Below are 19,116 nucleotides of genomic sequence, written 5' to 3'. Positions count from 1 at the left end.
TTTCTAACCCAACCCGATCCATTGACACAAAGATCCATGGCCCGAACCGAAACAGCAAATCTTATAATAACCATGCTTTGTTCAAATAATGCAGTTAGGCAGCATGATTGAAGTGATCATTTTGGGTTATTTCATACATGTAAAACTGAGATATTTTAAAACGAAGGTAATTCAGGAAATAAAGTTTAACCTCCTGAGACCCTGTGTCCTCATATGACCTCATATTTGTTTGAAGACATTAGGACTTTTCGTCTCATTTGGGGACATTGGGTCTTTATTGTCATCTCGTAGGAGGACAGTGGGACTTAATTATTGCTGACAATGTTGAGGTTTTTATACTTATCGGGTCCTACTGATTGCAAATAGCTAGGAGAAATTAAAAATGCATGCCAAACAAAAGGTCGGCTCTCAGGAGGTTAAAGGGTTTTCTTTTATTATTATTGTTTGTTTGTTTATTCTGATAGTGCTGAACAGCACTGCTTGTTGAAGGCAGTAATATAATGCTGTAATGCTGTCCCACTGTTCTGTATAGAAGGTATGATCTTAGAATGGGGGGACAGAGTTGTCTTGCCTATGAGCCGCTGCTGGAGGTAGTAAAAGCACCGAAATGGGACCATGGGCAGGTAAGGTGTGACGTTTTGTCGACGCGTTATATGTTCAAACCACCGTGGGAGATTTAAAAAACAGCTGATAGCAGTTAGCAGCTAACTCAGAGGAGAAGAACAGTGGCCGAAAATGTCGGCAGATTGGGAAAACAGTTAGATTCAGGAGACGTGAATGCCATTGTTGTTGTTTATAAAACACTGCCGATGCATATGTTATATGCCATCACGAAAATGAGTCATACACTGGAGCGGAATTGGTTCAGTGTAAAGATGCAAAGGAAGCATAAAGAAGGGGCTAAGTAGTTGACCTATAGCCCGATTCCTGTGTAGGAAGGGATTGAGTCGGTTGTCAGAGAATTAAAATGTTAAATACTGAAATAAATTATTATTATTTTCATTTTATTTTAATATTATTATCATCCACTCACCCATGAGTTGACCTGCATTTTTTTTTTCCCACCCATAACTGGACCCAGAAGTAGAATTAAAACAAAATGTCACCCACCGGGTACCTGCCGGGTTCCCCAACTGGATGAAGGAGTGCACTTCATCATAATTGATTTCATAAAAAAACATTCCAATCCTGTGTTTGACAGTTAGCCAGGTCAGGGTTTCTAGTACCGGTGTAATGCCGTCTGTTTTCCTGGTACCAGTTAAAAGTCTTGCTGCAGCATTCTGCTCCAGCTGCAGGACTTAAAGACTTACATTGACAAATTCCCAGAGATACTCATTCCAAAGGTTAACACAGTGTTTTCATGCTGTAGGTGGCAGCCATGTGCACTGCCATAAAGCAACTTGCTAAGAATTGTAGCACTGGGCAAGGTGAAAATGCACGTTTACAGTTCACAGCCTTGGAATATAGACATTCTTCTTGAGGTCTGAGCTGCAGAGAGATGTAGTGTGCCAACACTTGTGCAGACATTTTTACAACCTTTTATTGTTTACAAGAACACTGAATGGCTCAGCGTTCAGAAGATACTGCAAACAGCATATAATCTTCAACACAAGACATCATCCTGTTAAGATAAATGCTGCGATACCAGCTCTACACCCAGTAGCACTCTTTTTTCATCCTCCACATAATAGAATTAGGCTGTTTGAGCTGCAAGTGAAGTACGTTACACTGCGGTAATTGGAGGAGAACGCTGCCGCAGCAAAGACACTCGGGGTGTCCATGACAAAAGGCTGGGTTTGGCAGATGTTGAGAATCTGCCGATTTTTGTTTTCACGAAGCCTCCTTTGCTCGGCGTTATCGCTCGGCTCAGGAAGACCCCCTCTGGTGCGTATGTGTCCCACGGTGTGTAATTGTGAGTTTAATTAGGTTAGCTGCTGAATCGAAAGCTGCAAAAATAGAGTGAGAAACAGTCTCATACGGAGGGAGAGAAAAGATTTATATAAAAACAGAAAAAAGGGACAGATCTCAGCAGACTGGTGAGGAGGTAATTAAGTCGTCTTTAACAAACCCTGTGGAATTAGCCTCCATTAAACCCCGGCCCCTCCTCCTCCTCCTCCTCCTTCCTGCTTCTCCTCCTCCTTTCTTTCTTGCCGTTCCATCTCTTTCATCTAACCGTTTTATGCGTTTTCCACTCACAGCTATTTGGTGAATGCTGTCTGCAGCCTTGTATTGGGCTCATCTGTCTCTATCCTATTCTCTTTGCCTTCCTCTTGTTCCCATGGTTACCTGATGACCCTTTTGATATTTAGAATTGTGAAATGATTTCATCTAATTGCACTTAAACTGTCTGTCTTACTGTTTTTCCATCCTCTCCCATCAGTTCAGTGAAGTTCTGTACTTTGGTATACTTCCTTCCCTCCCTTCCTCCATCCTGCTTCTTTTTTTTTTTTTTTTTTTTTTTAACCTCCATACCTGCAGAGCATGACAGCCAGGAGAAGCCTAAAGGCGTGTTGTCATGGCAACAGCAAACAGGTAGCTGCAGGGTATGGAGCAGGTGAGGAGAGAAGGGAGTTTTGGTCTGCCATTGAGCATTTAAGCGTTTAAGCGAGTGTGAAGCGGGGAAAGATCGCACAATTAGATAGGCGCCTCCCTCCTTCCTCCTCCTCACCTTTTGACTCCTCATCGCTCTCTCCGTCTCGCGGGGTGTCTCTCCACCATTCCTGGATGGTGTTAACAGATAGCTGATATGTCAGCAGATAAGCCCCGGCTACCTGGCATCGCAGCGCCATGGCAACGTGGCCCGAATAGACAAAAAGCCTGAGAGAGGAGGCAGTTAGCAGTTCACACAGCTTGGAGCGACGCAAAGACCTTTTTCACCCTCTGACAAACATAAACTGAGTGTCTCTCTGCGTTTGACTAAAACAGCTTCCTCATACATTATTTGTTCTCCTTCTCTCTCTCTCTTACTCCCGCCTGGCCTTTCAGCTATTGACCTGCTGTATGGAGGAATTTACTGTTTTATGTGCCAAGACTACATTTATGACAAAGACATGGAACAGATTGCCAAAGAGGAACAGAGGAAAGCCTGGAAAATGCAAGGTATGAAAGCACATAGCCGCACCACACAATGTTGCATACACACCATGCCAAAGTTGCGTGATGTCTCCCTTGAGCGTTACAGCTCTCGGTCCAAGGGTTGCAGCGAAGGATGCAATGCTTTGAATGTGTGTATGTGTGTGTTTGTTCCAGGCATAGGGGAGAAATACTCAACGTGGGAGCCCACGAAGAGGGAGCTGGAGCTGCTTCGCCACAACCCCAAGAGGAGGAGAATCACCTCCAACTGTACTATTGGTTAGTACCTCTAAGTCTCTAATGCACACAGACACACACACACACACACACACACACACACACACACACACACACACCAGTGTTGAGGAGGATGGCTGTGTAGCTACAAAGAGCCTGATGTCAATCTGGGCCAATCGGGACACAGTGCGGATCTCTAGAGGGAGGAAAAAATGTAAATGCAGAAAGAGGAAGCAGTGTTACCACCAGCATCAGTGATAAATATGCAAAGTTTACATCTTCACACTTACAGTAAAAGGGGACTTTTAAAATGTGTCATCCAAAACCCATATGCTAAAAACAGACTGTTTACCATTCGAGAGGCGAATAGCCTTAGGAAATGTATTCTTTTAAACTGTTCTGATTAAAAACAAAGCTGGCTCCTCTCAGTGGATATTTGCTTTAGGATTCCAAACAAATTGTCATCTCTTAATAGCTATCTTTAAGATTTTCCCATTTAAGGTTTGCAGAGATTATAGTGGGAAGAAATTTCAACTCTTACTCGATTCTCAGTAGGGCCGTCGCAGGGGAATGCGAAGCCCTGCACATTGAGATGTGTGCATATGATTCGTGGCCGCACACACAGAGCTATTCTAGTTCTACTGCACGCCTGATCTGGGTTCATTACATTTTTAACAAGTAAAATAATACAGCATCACCATGCACATAATGTCAGCTATGACTTTTTGCAGGCTTGGTTCTATGAGGGTGCAAAAGCATGCCTGATCCCAGCCCCAGTTTAATATTTTATTTTGAGGGTGGTAAGCACAACTTACTTCCTTTCTGTTTAGACTCAGCCGACATATGTGAAAGCATGGGGTGCATATTCTATCATCTATCGCTTATATCATATTTAATGTACACTTTATATTGTTTACAATACATTTTCAGTGTGTTTTCTTGCCAGATTCACTTGTGGCTCACTAAAAAATAGACCAGACGCTGAAACTATTGCTGCAGATCTCGAGACGGCCAGGGCGCTCGGTGCCGTGCGGCGTCCAGTGTAAAAAGCCCAATCCATCAACATAAGCACCAAAAGCAAGCGGGCAGCGCTCTTCGGAAAGTTGGCACACTTCACGGCACTTCTGCGTCCAGTGTGAACGCAGCGTTAGGAGCGTCTCCATGCTTTCAAACAGCCGTGCCAGTCACAGTTAAAGCTCTGCAAACAGAAAGCTCAGAGCGTCACAGCGTGAACACACACAAATCTGCACCCAAAGACTGCACCCAAAGACACACAGATGAAATAATTGCACTATGTGTGTATAAAACATGAAACACTACTTTTTCTAAACAGAAAGTTGGGTAAGATGCTATGATCAGCCCTATGATCCAGGTGTCTCCTTCATAGAAAAGCACAATATGGAGTTCTAATCGACCAGGCTGATGTGTGCAGAGGTCCATATGGTTACACTGCAGCAACCTGGTCTTGTTTTCAGGCAATTTAATGAAGGTAAACAGCGAACGACCGTGCGTAACGGTACTGCGCTCTGCCTGCAGATTTATAACGTATCAGTCCTGCTGCCTTCAGATGCTGCAGGGATTTCAGGAAGTGCAGGAGAAGCTTTTCATACAGTATGAAGCAGCTCTGACACCCAGGGAATTTATTTTTGAAGCATGTTTGGTCAAGAACGGTCATAAAAACTCTCTCTCTAGCCAGGTGTGAGGCTCTAGAGCACTCAACGTAGGGGCCATGGGCCAAATCTGGCCCCTTGATGGGGTGCAGGGTGGCCCGCCGACCATTTGAAAATAGTCAGTATAATGAAAAATGGACAGGTGACTTGGGCTTTATTTTGCAGGGTGTACCCCGCCTCTCGCCCAGTGTCAGCTGGGATAGGCTCCAGCCCCCACGAGCCTGCACCAGGATAAGCGGTTATGGAATATAAATGAATAAATGAATGGAAAGAATGTTGAAATTTAATTCAGATTAATTCATAAAGAAAATAGGCATTAGTCACAGCCCTACTTCAAACTAAAGGTAAGGTAATATTCAACTCTGACATCCTATACGATGACCTACATGTGTCCCTGACGGCTATCAATCAGGCAGATATTAGAAAGCAAAGCAGCAGCGTGTATCTGAAGCAGCAGGGAATATCAGAATGAAGCAGTGTTGGGGTTTGGCTGCATGTGGGAGTGAGGAGAGCTGGCATACGTTTAACACCTTGTAGCAGCCTGCAGCGACGTGCTCTAGCACCATTAACATCCCTGGCACTGTCTTAGGTGAGGGAAATTACAGGCCTGGCTGCTCATCTGTGAGAGCACTACCTCCATCCTTCCCCTCCTCTGCTCCTCTGCTGTCTGTCCTCTTTCCTTTTTCCTCCTCTCCTTCCATCATCTCTCCTGTTTATCTCCCCCTCCCTCTCCTCTCGTCTGTGTCTGTGTGTGGTTTGGTCTGCTGTAATCTGACAAGGGTTTCCCTGCGTGCAGTCCAACGTTGCCTCAGGGACATCACAGTATTACTGTGAAGTGTGTGTGTGTGTGTGTTTCTTAGTTGTCTGCCGTTAACAGCACTGCAGCTCAGATGCCCCACTGCAGCAGCCAGGAAAAATTATCTCTCTCTCTCTTCAGCTCTTTCTCTCTGTCCTCCCTTTTTATTTATTCCTCCCTCACCTCTCCACCCATCCTTTCTCTTTGTCTCTTCTTTGTTGCCTGATTATTTTTTTCTTCTCTCCTCTTAACCCTCAGGCCTGCGAGGTTTGATAAACCTGGGCAACACGTGCTTCATGAACTGCATCGTTCAAGCGCTGACACACACGCCGCTGTTGCGTGACTTCTTCCTGTCTGACAGACACAAATGCGAGATGCAGAGCAACTCCTGTTTGGTGTGTGAGATGTCGCAACTCTTCCAGGAGGTAACTGTCACCTCTTTTTTTTTTTTGTTGAATTTGTTCAAATGTGTAAAAGAAGAGGGATAAGGGGCCCTGACACACCCAAGCGAAGGTTTGCCATCGGTTGGTGACATGGTGTTGACACATGGCTGCTTTTCGATTGATTCAACACGTTGAATCTGCGTTGGAGGTGGTGGGACCCGTCACTGAGTGAATTCCCTCTGACTGGCAGTTCAGCTCAGCACATGATGAGATATGAAGTGATGAAAGCACATGAACGACCTAGATTATCTTCATCTTTGCCATTAGGTCTCTAATGTTGGTTTGGTGTGTCTGTGCTTAAGAGGCTGAGAAGGCCGTGTTTTCTCTCTCACGTACACACCTTCCTCCACCAGTTCTACTCAGGCCATCGGTCGCCACACATCCCCTTCCGTCTCCTTCACCTGGTGTGGACCCACGCTCGTCACCTGGCCGGCTACGAGCAGCAGGACGCCCACGAGTTCCTCATTGCGGCGCTAGATGTCCTGCACAGACACTGCAAAGGTCAGACACACTTAATCACTCGAGGAGACCAACAGAACACCAAAAAATGAGAGAGACAGATGTGAAGTAGGCGGGGGAGAAAGCAGGAAGAATGACAGAGAGCTGAGTGTCGGTGCGACAGGAGGAGAGCTGGGTGGATGAGGGGAGTTGAGAGGATGAAGAGGAAAGAGATATGCACTGACTGACAGAGAGATGGAGAGCCACAGTGCTGATCTCTCTTGGATCTCTGCATCTCTCTGTGCAGTTTAGAAGCAGAGCGGGTGGCTGTGAAGTTACACAGCATTGCTTTTAGTGACTGTGTGTGTGTGTGTGTGTGTGTGTGTGTGTGTGTGTGTTTTCATCCACACAGACGACAACGGGAAGAAAGCCAACAACCCCAACCACTGTAACTGCATCATCGACCAAATCTTCACAGGGGGCCTGCAGTCTGACGTCACCTGTCAAGTCTGCCAGTAAGTGCGCTCGTGTATGAGGTTCTTCCAAAGAAAAACACAACACCAGAAATCTTTCAGACCTCACTAGAGACTGAATAAAGAGATAAAGCTCAATAGAACAAACCCACGGCCTTGAACAGTACAATACGGCATTGTCTTACAGCACAGGTGCATTATGTCTCACTGTGCCTGGCTTGTTCTGTCTTGATCAAACAGTCTCTCATAAACGTCACACTGCACTTGTCTCTCACCATCCTGGATTAGAACTCTCTAATTCCCTGCCCTGAGGTGACCCTCCTGCCTCCCCTCTCCTCCATCATTCACACAGCGCATCATCAATCACACACACTGAGCTGCCACACTGCAGCAACAGTAAAACCCTTGTTATAGCATACAGTGTGTAAAGTTGATCTCTACTTCCACCTGGTGGTCAAAGACAGTGCTTGATCTTTACTTTACAGTAGCTGACACTGCAGTGGAAGTGTAGTGTGTGTTTACAGTGTCATTATATAATTACTAGCATGATATTATCATAACAACAACAAGCTGCCGGTGTGTTTCTTTTTCTAGATTCAGACAAACGTATTAAGCAGACACCTTTTAGGAGACCCCTCCTACGTGTTGGGTTTGCTTGGACACATGAAAACACAGTGTGCCCTGAAACCAGCTAAAAGAAGCTAGTGTTTGGTGTGAGTTTGGTAAAGCAGGTTAAAAAAAAAATGAGTAGGCTTATTGTGCGAACCTCAGCACATGCTGCAGAAAGTGTACAGGTTAAAGTCTCTGGGCAGAATTTGTCCTTGTAAACTGAGGCTCCACATTATGTGCATTGATGTTCTGCGTGCATCTGTGTGCACCAGACTGTGACTGCAGTATGAATACACAAACTGTTACAGCCCTAGAAGCACAGTGCTTTGGCTTAGGGTCTAAAATGGATTAAAAAAAAGTAGGAACCAATTGAATAATTATTAAAAGAATTTTTAAGCATACTGTGAAATAATTGTGTGTTATTACAGCTGAGGACCACAACAGGCACATGGGAAGCTTAAAGCAAAGGCAGTGATCCACAAATTTGGATTCTGATGCTTTGTGTTTGGTTATATCAGAGGAAAGTTCTGTCCTAGACCAGGTTTCTAAAGGAAATCCTGCTGCCATAAGGCCTTTGCTGCTTTATGAGTTATACACTTTGTATTCTCTTTCAAACTGAAATTGAAAGCTCATCGTTTGCTTTGACCAAGGAGAAACAGGACATATTGTACAATTCACAGATCAGTTTATAACACACTTGATCTAGGTCATATGGTCAGTATTTACAGGCTGAATCCAACTGAAGTTCCCCATTTTTACCCATGAAACTAAATAACTTTCTATCCTTTGTGGCAACACTGGAGCGAGTTGAGAATCTCTCGTGCTTCTCTTCATTACTGTCCCTGCCCACACAGCTCACATTTCTGTCATCGTGTTACAGCAAAGGTGCTAATGATGAAGGTCCTAAGTGTCAACTGTCCTCTCACTTTGCATTCAGGAAGCCTGCTGTTTTCTAAATGTGAAAGTACTAAATTGCAGACACTTTTGACAACTTTAATATTTTATTTTCGTTCATGTTGGGGCCAGTGCCATCCTTGTGAGGAGTTGGAGCTATTAAATAGAGCATTTGTCTCTCACTTTATATTCTGAAACAAACTAATAGGCGTAGGATTGGGATCCAGTTCCCACAGTAAATAAAGACACAGAGAAATTCTCCAGATCGTGAGTCTAAACACCTGTTTATTGTCTACATGTAAAAGTAATAACACAAATTGACATTTAATGTATAAAGAGTTTTTCAAAACTAGCTACAAAATCTATCACAGCTACATAATCATCAATGAAAAGCATTTCAAGAAAATAAAAACTGAAAGTAAACACCAGCAGGCGAGAAAGCATCAGTAAAATGCCCCTGAAAATACAGTAAAATGATCTTTAGATGAGAATTAAAACACTTAACAGAGTTTGCTGATCTGACCCCTAGGGGGCGACTGTTCCAACAAAAGCTCAGTTAACATGAGCTCAGTGTCAGAACCCACTGGCCATCAGTTTGACGACGATTTAGCCCCTGCGGGCAACAGCCAATATTTCAGCGTCCTCTTCTGTGTGCAGGTCATTGTTTATAGTCCCGGCTGAGATGTGAGAGTGGATTTGGAGTTGAGTGATGACTAATCTCTATAAATCTAATAAAAAGCTAAATCATCAGTCATCATTTCATATTGCATGTCAGCCAATGTGTTCCGACTCTTTTGCTCTCTACATGAACCATTTACAGGCAGGCAACCAGTGCTTGCTCAGACCAGTCCCTTGAGGATTTCATGGGCTGTTTTTGTGATTGTTGAAATGAAATACCTGATTTCACAGCAGCTTTTCTAAAAATAAAAAAGTGATGTATGCTGCAATGTTTAAAGGAGCTCTGATCCAGGACGGTGAGAGACAAATTGGAAGAAAATTTGTTGTGATCCTGCCTTGGATTTGGAGTGTAGTATTGTGAGCATTCCGCGTTTACCATAAAATTAGAATCTATTTGTGATGGTACAGTAGGAGGTTTCGGGGGTGGGGGGCAGCAAGAGCTGATCGCCACCAATCAGCCGTCAATGCCTTTTGACGTATAGGCACTTAAGGACTGTCCTCGTAAGAGGCTCTCCTCCTACTCTCTGTGTGTGAATAGCACGAGCTAACATAGCACAGTGTGATCTCATCACTACTCATCTTAATTTGGCACTTGGGAAGAAGCCTCGCAGCAGAAGTCAACATCTGACTCTGAGCCATTTTCACATCAACAGCAATACGGCTCAACTGTTGTTAATCCTGTTAATAGCCATAGGGTAACGTTAGCTGTGTGATGCTAACGGTTAACCCTGTCACTGTGTGTCTGTGTCTCCAGTCACAAACACACGGCAAATGAGCAAATCAATAAGCTGCACGCAGCTCTACAATTAAAGATTTTACCCTTTTTTAAATAGTAATTTGAGGTAAAGTTTTAGTGGTTGGACAAAATTGCAAAGTCATGCAGAATTCACAGGGGCTCAATTTGCGTAAATTGTTAAGAGTACAACATCCTCAAAGTAGTGTCAAACGTGATTGATCAATACTTTCTGACTACAAATGGAAACCTGAACATTTCCATTGCAACTTCTTGTCCCCTTGCCTACAGATTCTGCATTCACACACACATATCTGTTTATAGAGATTAGCATGAGATTTGAGCAGGGCAGAACCAGAACCCTTTGTTCTAATGACTTTTAGGTTTAGTAGACTGGTAAATTATGTTCCCCTTTAAAAGTAATTGAAAGGATTTTGAATTTAATCCTTTATTGTACAGCAAGCCAGCGTAGTAAAGCTGGCACGGTGGTAATATGGGAACGCTGCAGAGTTTTTGTCAGAAACCAGGCAGCAGAATTCTGAATTAATTGTAACTGTGCCACAGCTTCTTGGCTTAACAAGCATACAGTGGATTACATTTTGTGAGTAGACAAACCAATGGATGATTTGTTAAGCTGTTAGAAAGACAAGAATGGGGGTGGCCTGTTATTGTTTCTTGATTAAACTTTTTTTGTGTGCAGTAAAGTACATTTGCAAGACTTAGTAGTTAAATTGGGCTTTGGGTGGCTTGGGGAAAACATCCCAGGTTGACTTTCTCAACATTCACAAATATGGAGGTAGCAGAGTCACAAAATAATCAGACATTAACAAAATATAAGAGAAATATTTACCAGTAAACAAACAACCAGAGAGAGGAAAAAAAGGAGTTTCAAATGGTCTTTAAGGCTGATTATAGATTTTAAATCAGGATCAGGGTGGTGGCTCAGTGAATCACCCTGTCACAAGCAATAAGGCTGTTGGTTTGAATCCACCGGCAGGATGAGGCCTTGCTGTTAGGACTCTGCATGTTCTCCTTGCACCTGTGTGGCTTTCATCTGGATGCTGCGGTTTCCTCCCACAGTCGAGGACATGCAGGATGTTTCTGTATTAGCCCCCATGACAGACTGGCAGCCTGCCCGGCGTGCACCCCGCCTCTTGCCCAGTGTGAGCTGGAACAGGCTCCAACCTCCCGCAACCCTGCACAACATAAGCGGTTTAGAGAAATGATTGATGTTAACAAAGGGAGTTCTTTATAAAACATGGTCACCACCCAAATTTTCTCAGGTCACGAATGCTATCAGCAGGTATCATTAGTTTTATATCCTTAACTGCCAGTGCTAAGCTGCGGCGCGCATCTCTGAATGGTGTTCAGTGTAATTATCTTCATAGCCCAGATGAACGAGCTTAGCTGCCAACATTAGGAGTGCAAGGGTCTGAGCCGCGGTGCCAAGCAGTTGATGCCTCCCGGATGTCTCCCTCTTTTGTCTCCTCTCACTTCTATGTCTGTCTGAATAAAGGAAAGGTGCAATGTCTTAATGTGCCACCTGTGAAGTGGGTAACAGGCTGGATGAATCAACGCACAAGCAGCCACCTTGAATCTACATGCAGCATTTTTATTTTCTCAAACAGACGTGCCATCTTGTGTGTGTCTCGTTTTTCCTCCTAGTGGTGTCTCGACGACCATAGATCCATTCTGGGACATCAGCCTGGACCTGCCGGGCTCCTCCACCCCGTTCTGGCCCCTCAGCCCCGGAGGAGACGGATCAGCACTTAACGGAGAGAGTCACACCACTGGAGCCACGACACTCACAGACTGTCTGCGCAGGTAGCTCACATTATACCAAGATTTGTCACATAATCTTTAAAACAGTGTTTTTCCCCTCTGAAATAGTCCCAAAATAAAAGTGCAGCACACTGACAAACTCAGAGACAAACAATCTAAAACCAATCCCCAGAATAATCACGCCAGAGCCCTTTAGAGAGCAACACACACACTCAGCTCCCTGAAAACTAATTCCTGTTCTTCCCAAATTCACTGGAGCAGAGACTGCAGGGAGCAGCAGCAGCAGCAGCATCAATAACACCACACACACACACACACACACACACACACACACACACAACCGCACAGGCGCTAAATCCCATCCCCTCCCGTCTAGGTTCACCAGGCCGGAGCACCTCGGCAGCAGCGCTAAGATCAAGTGCAGCGGTTGCCATAGTTACCAGGAGTCCACCAAGCAGCTGACCATGAAGAAGCTGCCCATCGTGGCCTGTTTTCACCTCAAAGTAAGAGTTTGGTTTGACTGCTAATTTCTGGGATATTGGTTATCAGAGGAGTGTCCTAATACTCCTGTCTTTGTGTGCAGAGGTTTGAGCATTCGGCCAAACTGCGGCGGAAGATCACAACTTACGTCTCCTTCCCGTTGGAGCTTGACATGACGCCCTTCATGGCCTCCAGGTGAGCACAAACTCTAAATGAAGACAGGAATCAATCAGGTTAAGACAGTAAAGAAAGGAGGACCAAGTAAGTTGTAAGTAAGTCTCAGCAAACACATTTCAGCTAAAGACTGCATGTGAAGAGGGACGAGGTGTTTCTGTGTCCTCCCACTGTACGAAAATGAAGCCAAGATATTTGAATCTGAAGTTCTAAGAAGTGACTTCTATGATAGCTAAACAAATTTGTGGACATTTTTGTTTGAGTAATATCAAGATTTTGGTACCACAGTAAAGAATGATGATTGTAGCAATGTGTCTGTGTCTGTATTTTATGATTTGACTGACTTATGCTTCCGGCCTATGACCTAATTTCCACAAACGCATTTAAATCTCTTCAGAGTGCTTTGTCTGCTCATATCCAAATAATCTATTTGTTGACATCCACACTGAACACATGTATGTACACAGTGGTACACCAATACCAGTACAGGAATTAAAAGGAAAATGGAGGAGCACATAACAGAACATCCCACCGCAGTAAATGCTTGCTGTGTTTTGTTTGATTTGCAGAGCAAACAGACTCTTACAAGAGCAGCTGAGACTAAGTTTGTTGTTCTGTGTTTTTCAGTAAAGAAAGCAGGATGAATGGGCAGTACCAGCAGACCGTGGACCCCTTCAACAATGACAACAAGTAAGGCAAACATCTGTTATCAACTAGTCTGAACCCAAGTTCCAAATACTTTAATGGGAATATCACCTGACTCACTATGTGTGTTTACATGGAGCCTGATATTCTAGATCAGAAGAGACTGGCCTGCTCTGGACCAGTCGATGGAATCAGGTTGAGAGAGGTGGTTTAAACCTTTGATAATCCAGTGATTAAGTGGAAAATATTAGCGCCTAATAACCATGTCAGCACTTTATCTGATTGTTTCTTTCCGATGAGTTAATGTATCCTCTCTGCATTTTTGCCCCATGTTGAGGTAACATTAGGTGATAAAGTGCTGCAACAGCTGCTTCAGTTGACAGTTGTGTTGAAAGCTATTGAGGTTATCTGAGTGACCCTCCTGACACCAGACCTGACAGAATGCATAGTGGGTCTTGTGCAGCACGTTTTCATTAACCTGTCTCCTTCGGTCGTCCTTTCTGCCTCCTCCTCTCCTCCATAGATCCCACTTACGCATTCAGCGCACTGCTCCCTGTCCAGTTTTCACTGTTTCACCACCTCCATGATGTTAATCTTTACTGTCTGTATTTTAAAATGGAGTTTTGAGCTTTATTTTTTCAAGATTTCCTCCTGTTTCCCTGTCTGCACCAGGTATAGTCTATTTGCAGTGGTGAACCACCAGGGGACGCTAGAGAGCGGGCATTACACCACCTTCATCCGCCAGCACAAGGACCAGTGGTTCAAATGTGACGACGCTATCATCACTAAGGCCAGCATCAAGGATGTCCTGGACAGTGAAGGGTGAGCACGTCATGCTGCCTCATGCTGTCACTGTTTTACTTCTAGCTGTTTGACTGTGACTGCTCCTTTTATTAGTGATGCTGCAGTGTGACCTCATGGTACTTTTATCCTCCCCAGGTACCTTTTGTTTTATCATAAACAGTTCCTGGAGTACGAGTAGCTCCATTTAGCGCAGCCTGCAGGAGGAGACGAGGGATGACGCAAGGATTAGTTGCATGGGAAAAGGTAACAGAGTGACAAACGAGGCATGGAAGCAGAAACACAAGCCTACCTGAATCACTCTAAATCGCAACTTACTACTTACTCTAACATGGATCCACCCTGACTACATACTAATCTAGCTCCACTGTGCAACATTCAAGAAAGAACTGATAGTGCAAATGTGCAAGAACCAAACAAAATGCAAGAGGTTTGGAAGGGAGGAGGTTTGTACGGGCCCTGAAGGAATAATGCATAAACAGTTTTTCACTTGAATTCATGGGGATGAAGAAGAAAGCAGCTGCTGTAAGAAAGAAATGACTGCAGAACTAGTCTGTAATTGATTTCAGACAACAGAGGTTTAGTGTCGCATCCTTACTTTCCTCTCCTTTTCAGACACAGACAGAAAGGCAGAAGGTTACTTTAAACCTTACTTTAGGTTTACTTGATCACAAATGCTGTTCCTCACCATGTTTCATGCTCCCACAGCTGCAGTTAGTGACACCTGAAGGTGCAAACGAGCAGAGTCGTGGCCTTCCTCAGGCATCGGAGGCTCCACTTTAGCGAAAACCGGCAACTTCCTGGACACAAGCACACTTGTCTGACACACCCACACTCCTCCAAATGACCAAATATTTCAAGGATGGAAGTTGTCTTATTATGCATTTTTGTTCATAATGCAAAAAGTAAAAAAAAAAAAAATCACCGGACTAATGGTATTATGTACATTGTATAGAGAGACAGTTAATTAATTACTCATGTAGTCGTCAGTCAGATACTTTTAGGATACACTGTCTTTAACGAGGAGTTAAAGTTTTCTGCCTCTCTTGCTGCTTCCAACAGTCACGGGGGAAATAAATTACACAGTGAATATTATATTTTTATACATACTGTAATTAAATCGTTTGTTTACGGTTTTTGCATTCTCCTTAAACTCTCACATTGTTTGTCTGTGTTGCATTGTGCCGTCAATCATGTTTTTTTTTTTGTACACACAAAAGCAAAAATAGTGCTGATAACGTTTATGAACCTGCTGCTACGGCAGCTTCATTTACTTTCTTTTATTCTTTCTGTTTAATTTGACCGCAATTTGTCAAATTTTTTGCCGTTTCAGAGGCCTATCCTCCATGTTCAAGATACGTTGTCGTGATGCTGTTTCAGGTAAATGGCAAAAAAAAAAAAGAAAAGAAAAGAAACAAAGGAGTATGTATAATGGGTCAGAAGCTCGATCCTGCAGTGTTAACCGTCGGCCGCATGTTGCTCTAATTCGGTGTGTTTGTGTGTGTGTGTGCGTGTGTGTGTGTGCACGTGTATGTGCCCAAGAAAGGGGATGAAAAAAAAAAGCTCAGCGTAGGTGTGTTTGTATAAACTGTGTTATTTGCGCGTTAAGAGAAAAAAAAAAAGTGTGTGTGTGTGTGTGTGTTCCCGTTTGTATGCACGTGTGTTGTGCGCGTGCGTATGTACCGTATGTTCGTGTACTGAATCAGTACTTGCATTCAGCATGCCGTTTGAGCTGGGTATCGCAGTTTGATAGGAGTTTTTTTCCACATGTTGATGATGTATGTAAAAGTATATATGTACAGTTTGTATGTAAGAGACAAAAATGGTGAAACCTCAAAGTCAATTTGTTCTTCTATATCGCTGGATCCGGCCACGGGGTCGTAATCAGAAGAAACTTTTGTCTTGACCCGGTCAGTCATTCCTCGCACACACATGTAACTGCTGCAAGAACTGGACACAGTGATGGAACGACACTCAAATAAAGAAAATCTATATCTGTAAACACTTTTGTGCCTCTTATTTATTGAATTGAATTTAATGAAGTGTTTAAGTGAATGTACGTAATATGATACTGCTGATTGAAGGATGATAACAGACTAGAGACACACTTTAAAAATGTATGATAATTTGAACAGGTTCTCTCCCGAGGTTTCCAATATCAAGCTTTTATTGTTACTTATTGTGGCAAAGCCATACAAGGAGATTGTGAATCATGACACTAAACTATCACACCACAAATATACACAACTCTGTATACACAATTTACATACATATTGAGCCAGCAGTTGCACATACAAATACATTTCTAAATTTGAAGCCCCATTAGTCTGTAAATTCAGCCGCAAGCCCATATCTCCGACAGACCATTATCCCAAAAAAGAATGTCCACTGCTTTGAAGTCAAGTTTCTCTGAAAATACACCCTCCCAGCAGTTAGTTTCCCAGCAGAGCCTGAGCCACTGATGCCAATTGTTTTTCACTGACTTGACCCTGCTTTTCCAGCGACTTCTGTGTCACCAAACGTAGGTGTTTTAAGCCAAAACATTATCTTATCTTCAACATGACTAAGCGGTGTTTGTCCCAAAACCTAATCACACTTTTAGTGCAGCATTATAGACAAATGCTAATGTATCTGTGGTTTGCAGACATTTAAGGTGAACTTAAAAATTCTGGTGATTGGGTTGTGTAATTGCAGGGAGTATGTATTTTCTGAAAAGCGTGATTTCAGAGCAATGGGTGTTTCAGGGTTTCCACGGTCATGGAAAACCTGGAAAAGTCATGGAATTTTACAATCTTGTTTTGCATGCCTGGAAAAGTCATGGAGTTAGTAAAAGTCATCGAAAGTATAGGAAAAGTCCTGGAATATTGTTGTGTATAATGAAATTAATTGTCACTGTAATATTAACATAAAAGCAAATGTATATTCTGTAAAACTAGCTGTTGACATAAGGTAGTACTAAGGTGTCGATTAGGGCTGCAGGATATATTGTTTCAGCATCAACACTGCGATGTGCAAGAGTCATGTCGCAGGATGTGCAATGTCTAGTAAGGCAAATTAACTTAAACAACCTAAAGGGAAAACTTGCACCGCTCTCATTTTGCATGACTAATACCGGCCAAGCCTTCCCCTTTAAGAGTGTGCGTATATGTGATGTAGTGTGGCAGCATTTCTTAAGAAAAGTGAGACTCTGCAGCATGAATGTGTGTTAAAAAGTACCATAACTTAGTGAAGCACGGGCTTTTCATAAATGGAAATTTTATTGTTGGCCCTTTAAAGTCATGAAATTTGAAATTTGTTTTGAAATTTGTCCATGAAAATATGTGAACCCTGTTCATTTTTATCATAATGAGCTGTCGCAGAAATGGGCTCTTGTCCAACGGGATAGATTTTGGACTAACGGGGCTTCATCTGAACAGTGGGCAGTATCCAACAGGAGAGGCCACAGCACTTATGAGCTCAGAGCTCATCACTGTTGTCACTTTACCCTTATATACTGTTGAGACTGTCCTCCCCCAAAGATAGTTTGCTTGTACAAGCAGCTTAGTACGACCCATGCTAAAGTTTACTGTTAGGTGGCAACCTAAGGTGGCCGTAGCACTTATAACAAGAGTAAATGAAGAAAAAAGGTAAAATACTATAAAGAGCGACAAAGTATTTGTAGGGAGGTAATCAGGGTACAGTGCTCTTTGTGTTTCATGTGAAACAAAAAGTCAACAGTGAGTTATTTTAACTTGCATATTATGTACAAAACTTACGTATGTAAGCCTATGACCCAACTTAAAATATGTAAGAAACATACATATTTTATCCCAAACCATGATCTTTTCCTAAAACTATCAAAGTAGTTTTGGTGTCTCAACCTAACCAAACTGCGACACTTTCACAACATCAACCACATGTTTAAAATTGCAACAGGTCATATACACTCACCAGCCACTTTATTAGGATCACCTTGTTGGAACCCCTTTTGCCTTTGGATCTGCCTTAATTCTTCGTCGCATAGATTCAACAACGTGTTGGAAACATTCCTCAGAGACACAACACAGTTGCTGCAGATATTTAGGCTGCACATCCATGATGTGAATCACCCATTTCACCACATCCCAAAGGTGCTCTATTGGATTGAGATCTGGTGACTGTGGAGGCCATTGGAGTACAGTGAACTCATTGTCATGTTCAAGAAACCAGTTTGAGATTATTAGAGCTTTGTGACATGGTGCGTTATCCTGCTGGAAGTAGCCATCAGAAGATGGGTACACTGTGGTCATAAAGGGATGGACACGGTCAGCAACAATACTCTGGTAGGCTGTGGTGTTTAAACCATGGTCAGTTGGTACTAAGGGGCCCAAAGCGTGCCAAGAAAATATGCCCCACACCATTACACCACCAGCAGCAGCCTGAACCGTTGATACAAGGCAGGATGGATCCATGCTTTCATGTTGTTTACTCCAAATTCGGACCCTACCATCTGAATGTCGCAGCAGAAATCAAGACTCATCAGACCAGGGAACGTTTTTCCGATCCACTAATGTCTGATTTTGGTGAGCCTGTGTGCATTGTAGCCTCAGTTTCCTTATCTGACAGGAGTGGCACCTGGTGTGGTCCTGTGCTGTTGTAGCCCATCTTATTCAAGGTTCGACATGTTGTCTGTTCAGAGATGGTCTTCTGCAGACCTTGGTTGTAACAAGTGGTTATTTGAGTTACTGTTGCCTTTCTATCGTCTTGAACCAGTCTGGCCATTCTCCTCTGACCTCTAGTATCAACAAGGCATTTTCACCCAGAGAACTGCTGCTCACTGGATATTTGCTCTTTTTCGACCATCCTCTGTAAACCCTAGAGATGGTTGTGCGTGAAAATCCCAGTAGATCAGCAGTTCTGAAACACTCAGACCAGCCCATCTGGCACCAACAACCATGCCACATCCAAAGTCACTTAAATCACCCTTCTTCTCCATTCTGATGCTCAGGTTAAACTTTAGCAGGTTGTCTTGACCATGTCTACATGCCTAAATGCATTGAGTTGCTACACATGATTAACTGATAAGCAATTTGGGTTGATGAGCAGTTAAACAGGTGTACCTAATAAAGTGGCTGGTGAGTGAATGTTGTTTTGGGAGTTATTGGTAAACGACTTGTTGTTTAGGTACGATGTGTTGATGTCCCACCACTGGAAGGGGCAGTAATTTAGGGAA

The 19,116-nt window shown here is 43.3% G+C and overlaps 1 protein-coding gene across 2 annotated transcripts in view; it reads left to right on the top strand.

Moving 5' to 3' along the window:
• usp22 (ubiquitin specific peptidase 22) overlaps positions 1–19,116 on the top strand; it is a 73,176-nt gene that overhangs the window by 11,912 nt on the left and 42,148 nt on the right. Inside the window, exons 3-13 of one of the 2 annotated variants that reach the window (XR_007448075.1) lie at positions 2,986–3,099; positions 3,250–3,351; positions 6,034–6,200; positions 6,572–6,719; positions 7,069–7,171; positions 11,709–11,867; positions 12,202–12,328; positions 12,409–12,500; positions 13,107–13,169; positions 13,797–13,946; positions 14,064–14,171. Coding sequence is in view for 1 of the 2 variants with exons in the window: in XM_049562978.1 (XP_049418935.1) it covers positions 2,986–3,099; positions 3,250–3,351; positions 6,034–6,200; positions 6,572–6,719; positions 7,069–7,171; positions 11,709–11,867; positions 12,202–12,328; positions 12,409–12,500; positions 13,107–13,169; positions 13,797–13,946; positions 14,064–14,106 (1,268 nt within the window). In the remaining variant the exon portion in view is untranslated. Of the gene's footprint in view, positions 1–2,985; positions 3,100–3,249; positions 3,352–6,033; positions 6,201–6,571; positions 6,720–7,068; positions 7,172–11,708; positions 11,868–12,201; positions 12,329–12,408; positions 12,501–13,106; positions 13,170–13,796; positions 13,947–14,063; positions 15,912–19,116 lie in introns of those variants that run through there. The other variant, XM_049562978.1, reaches the window with a different exon arrangement.

The sequence above is a fragment of the Epinephelus fuscoguttatus genome, linkage group LG20 (genome assembly GCF_011397635.1).
Source record: "Epinephelus fuscoguttatus linkage group LG20, E.fuscoguttatus.final_Chr_v1".
Lineage (NCBI taxonomy): Eukaryota > Metazoa > Chordata > Actinopteri > Perciformes > Serranidae > Epinephelus > Epinephelus fuscoguttatus.
This window is presented reverse-complemented; position numbering and strand designations above follow the sequence as displayed.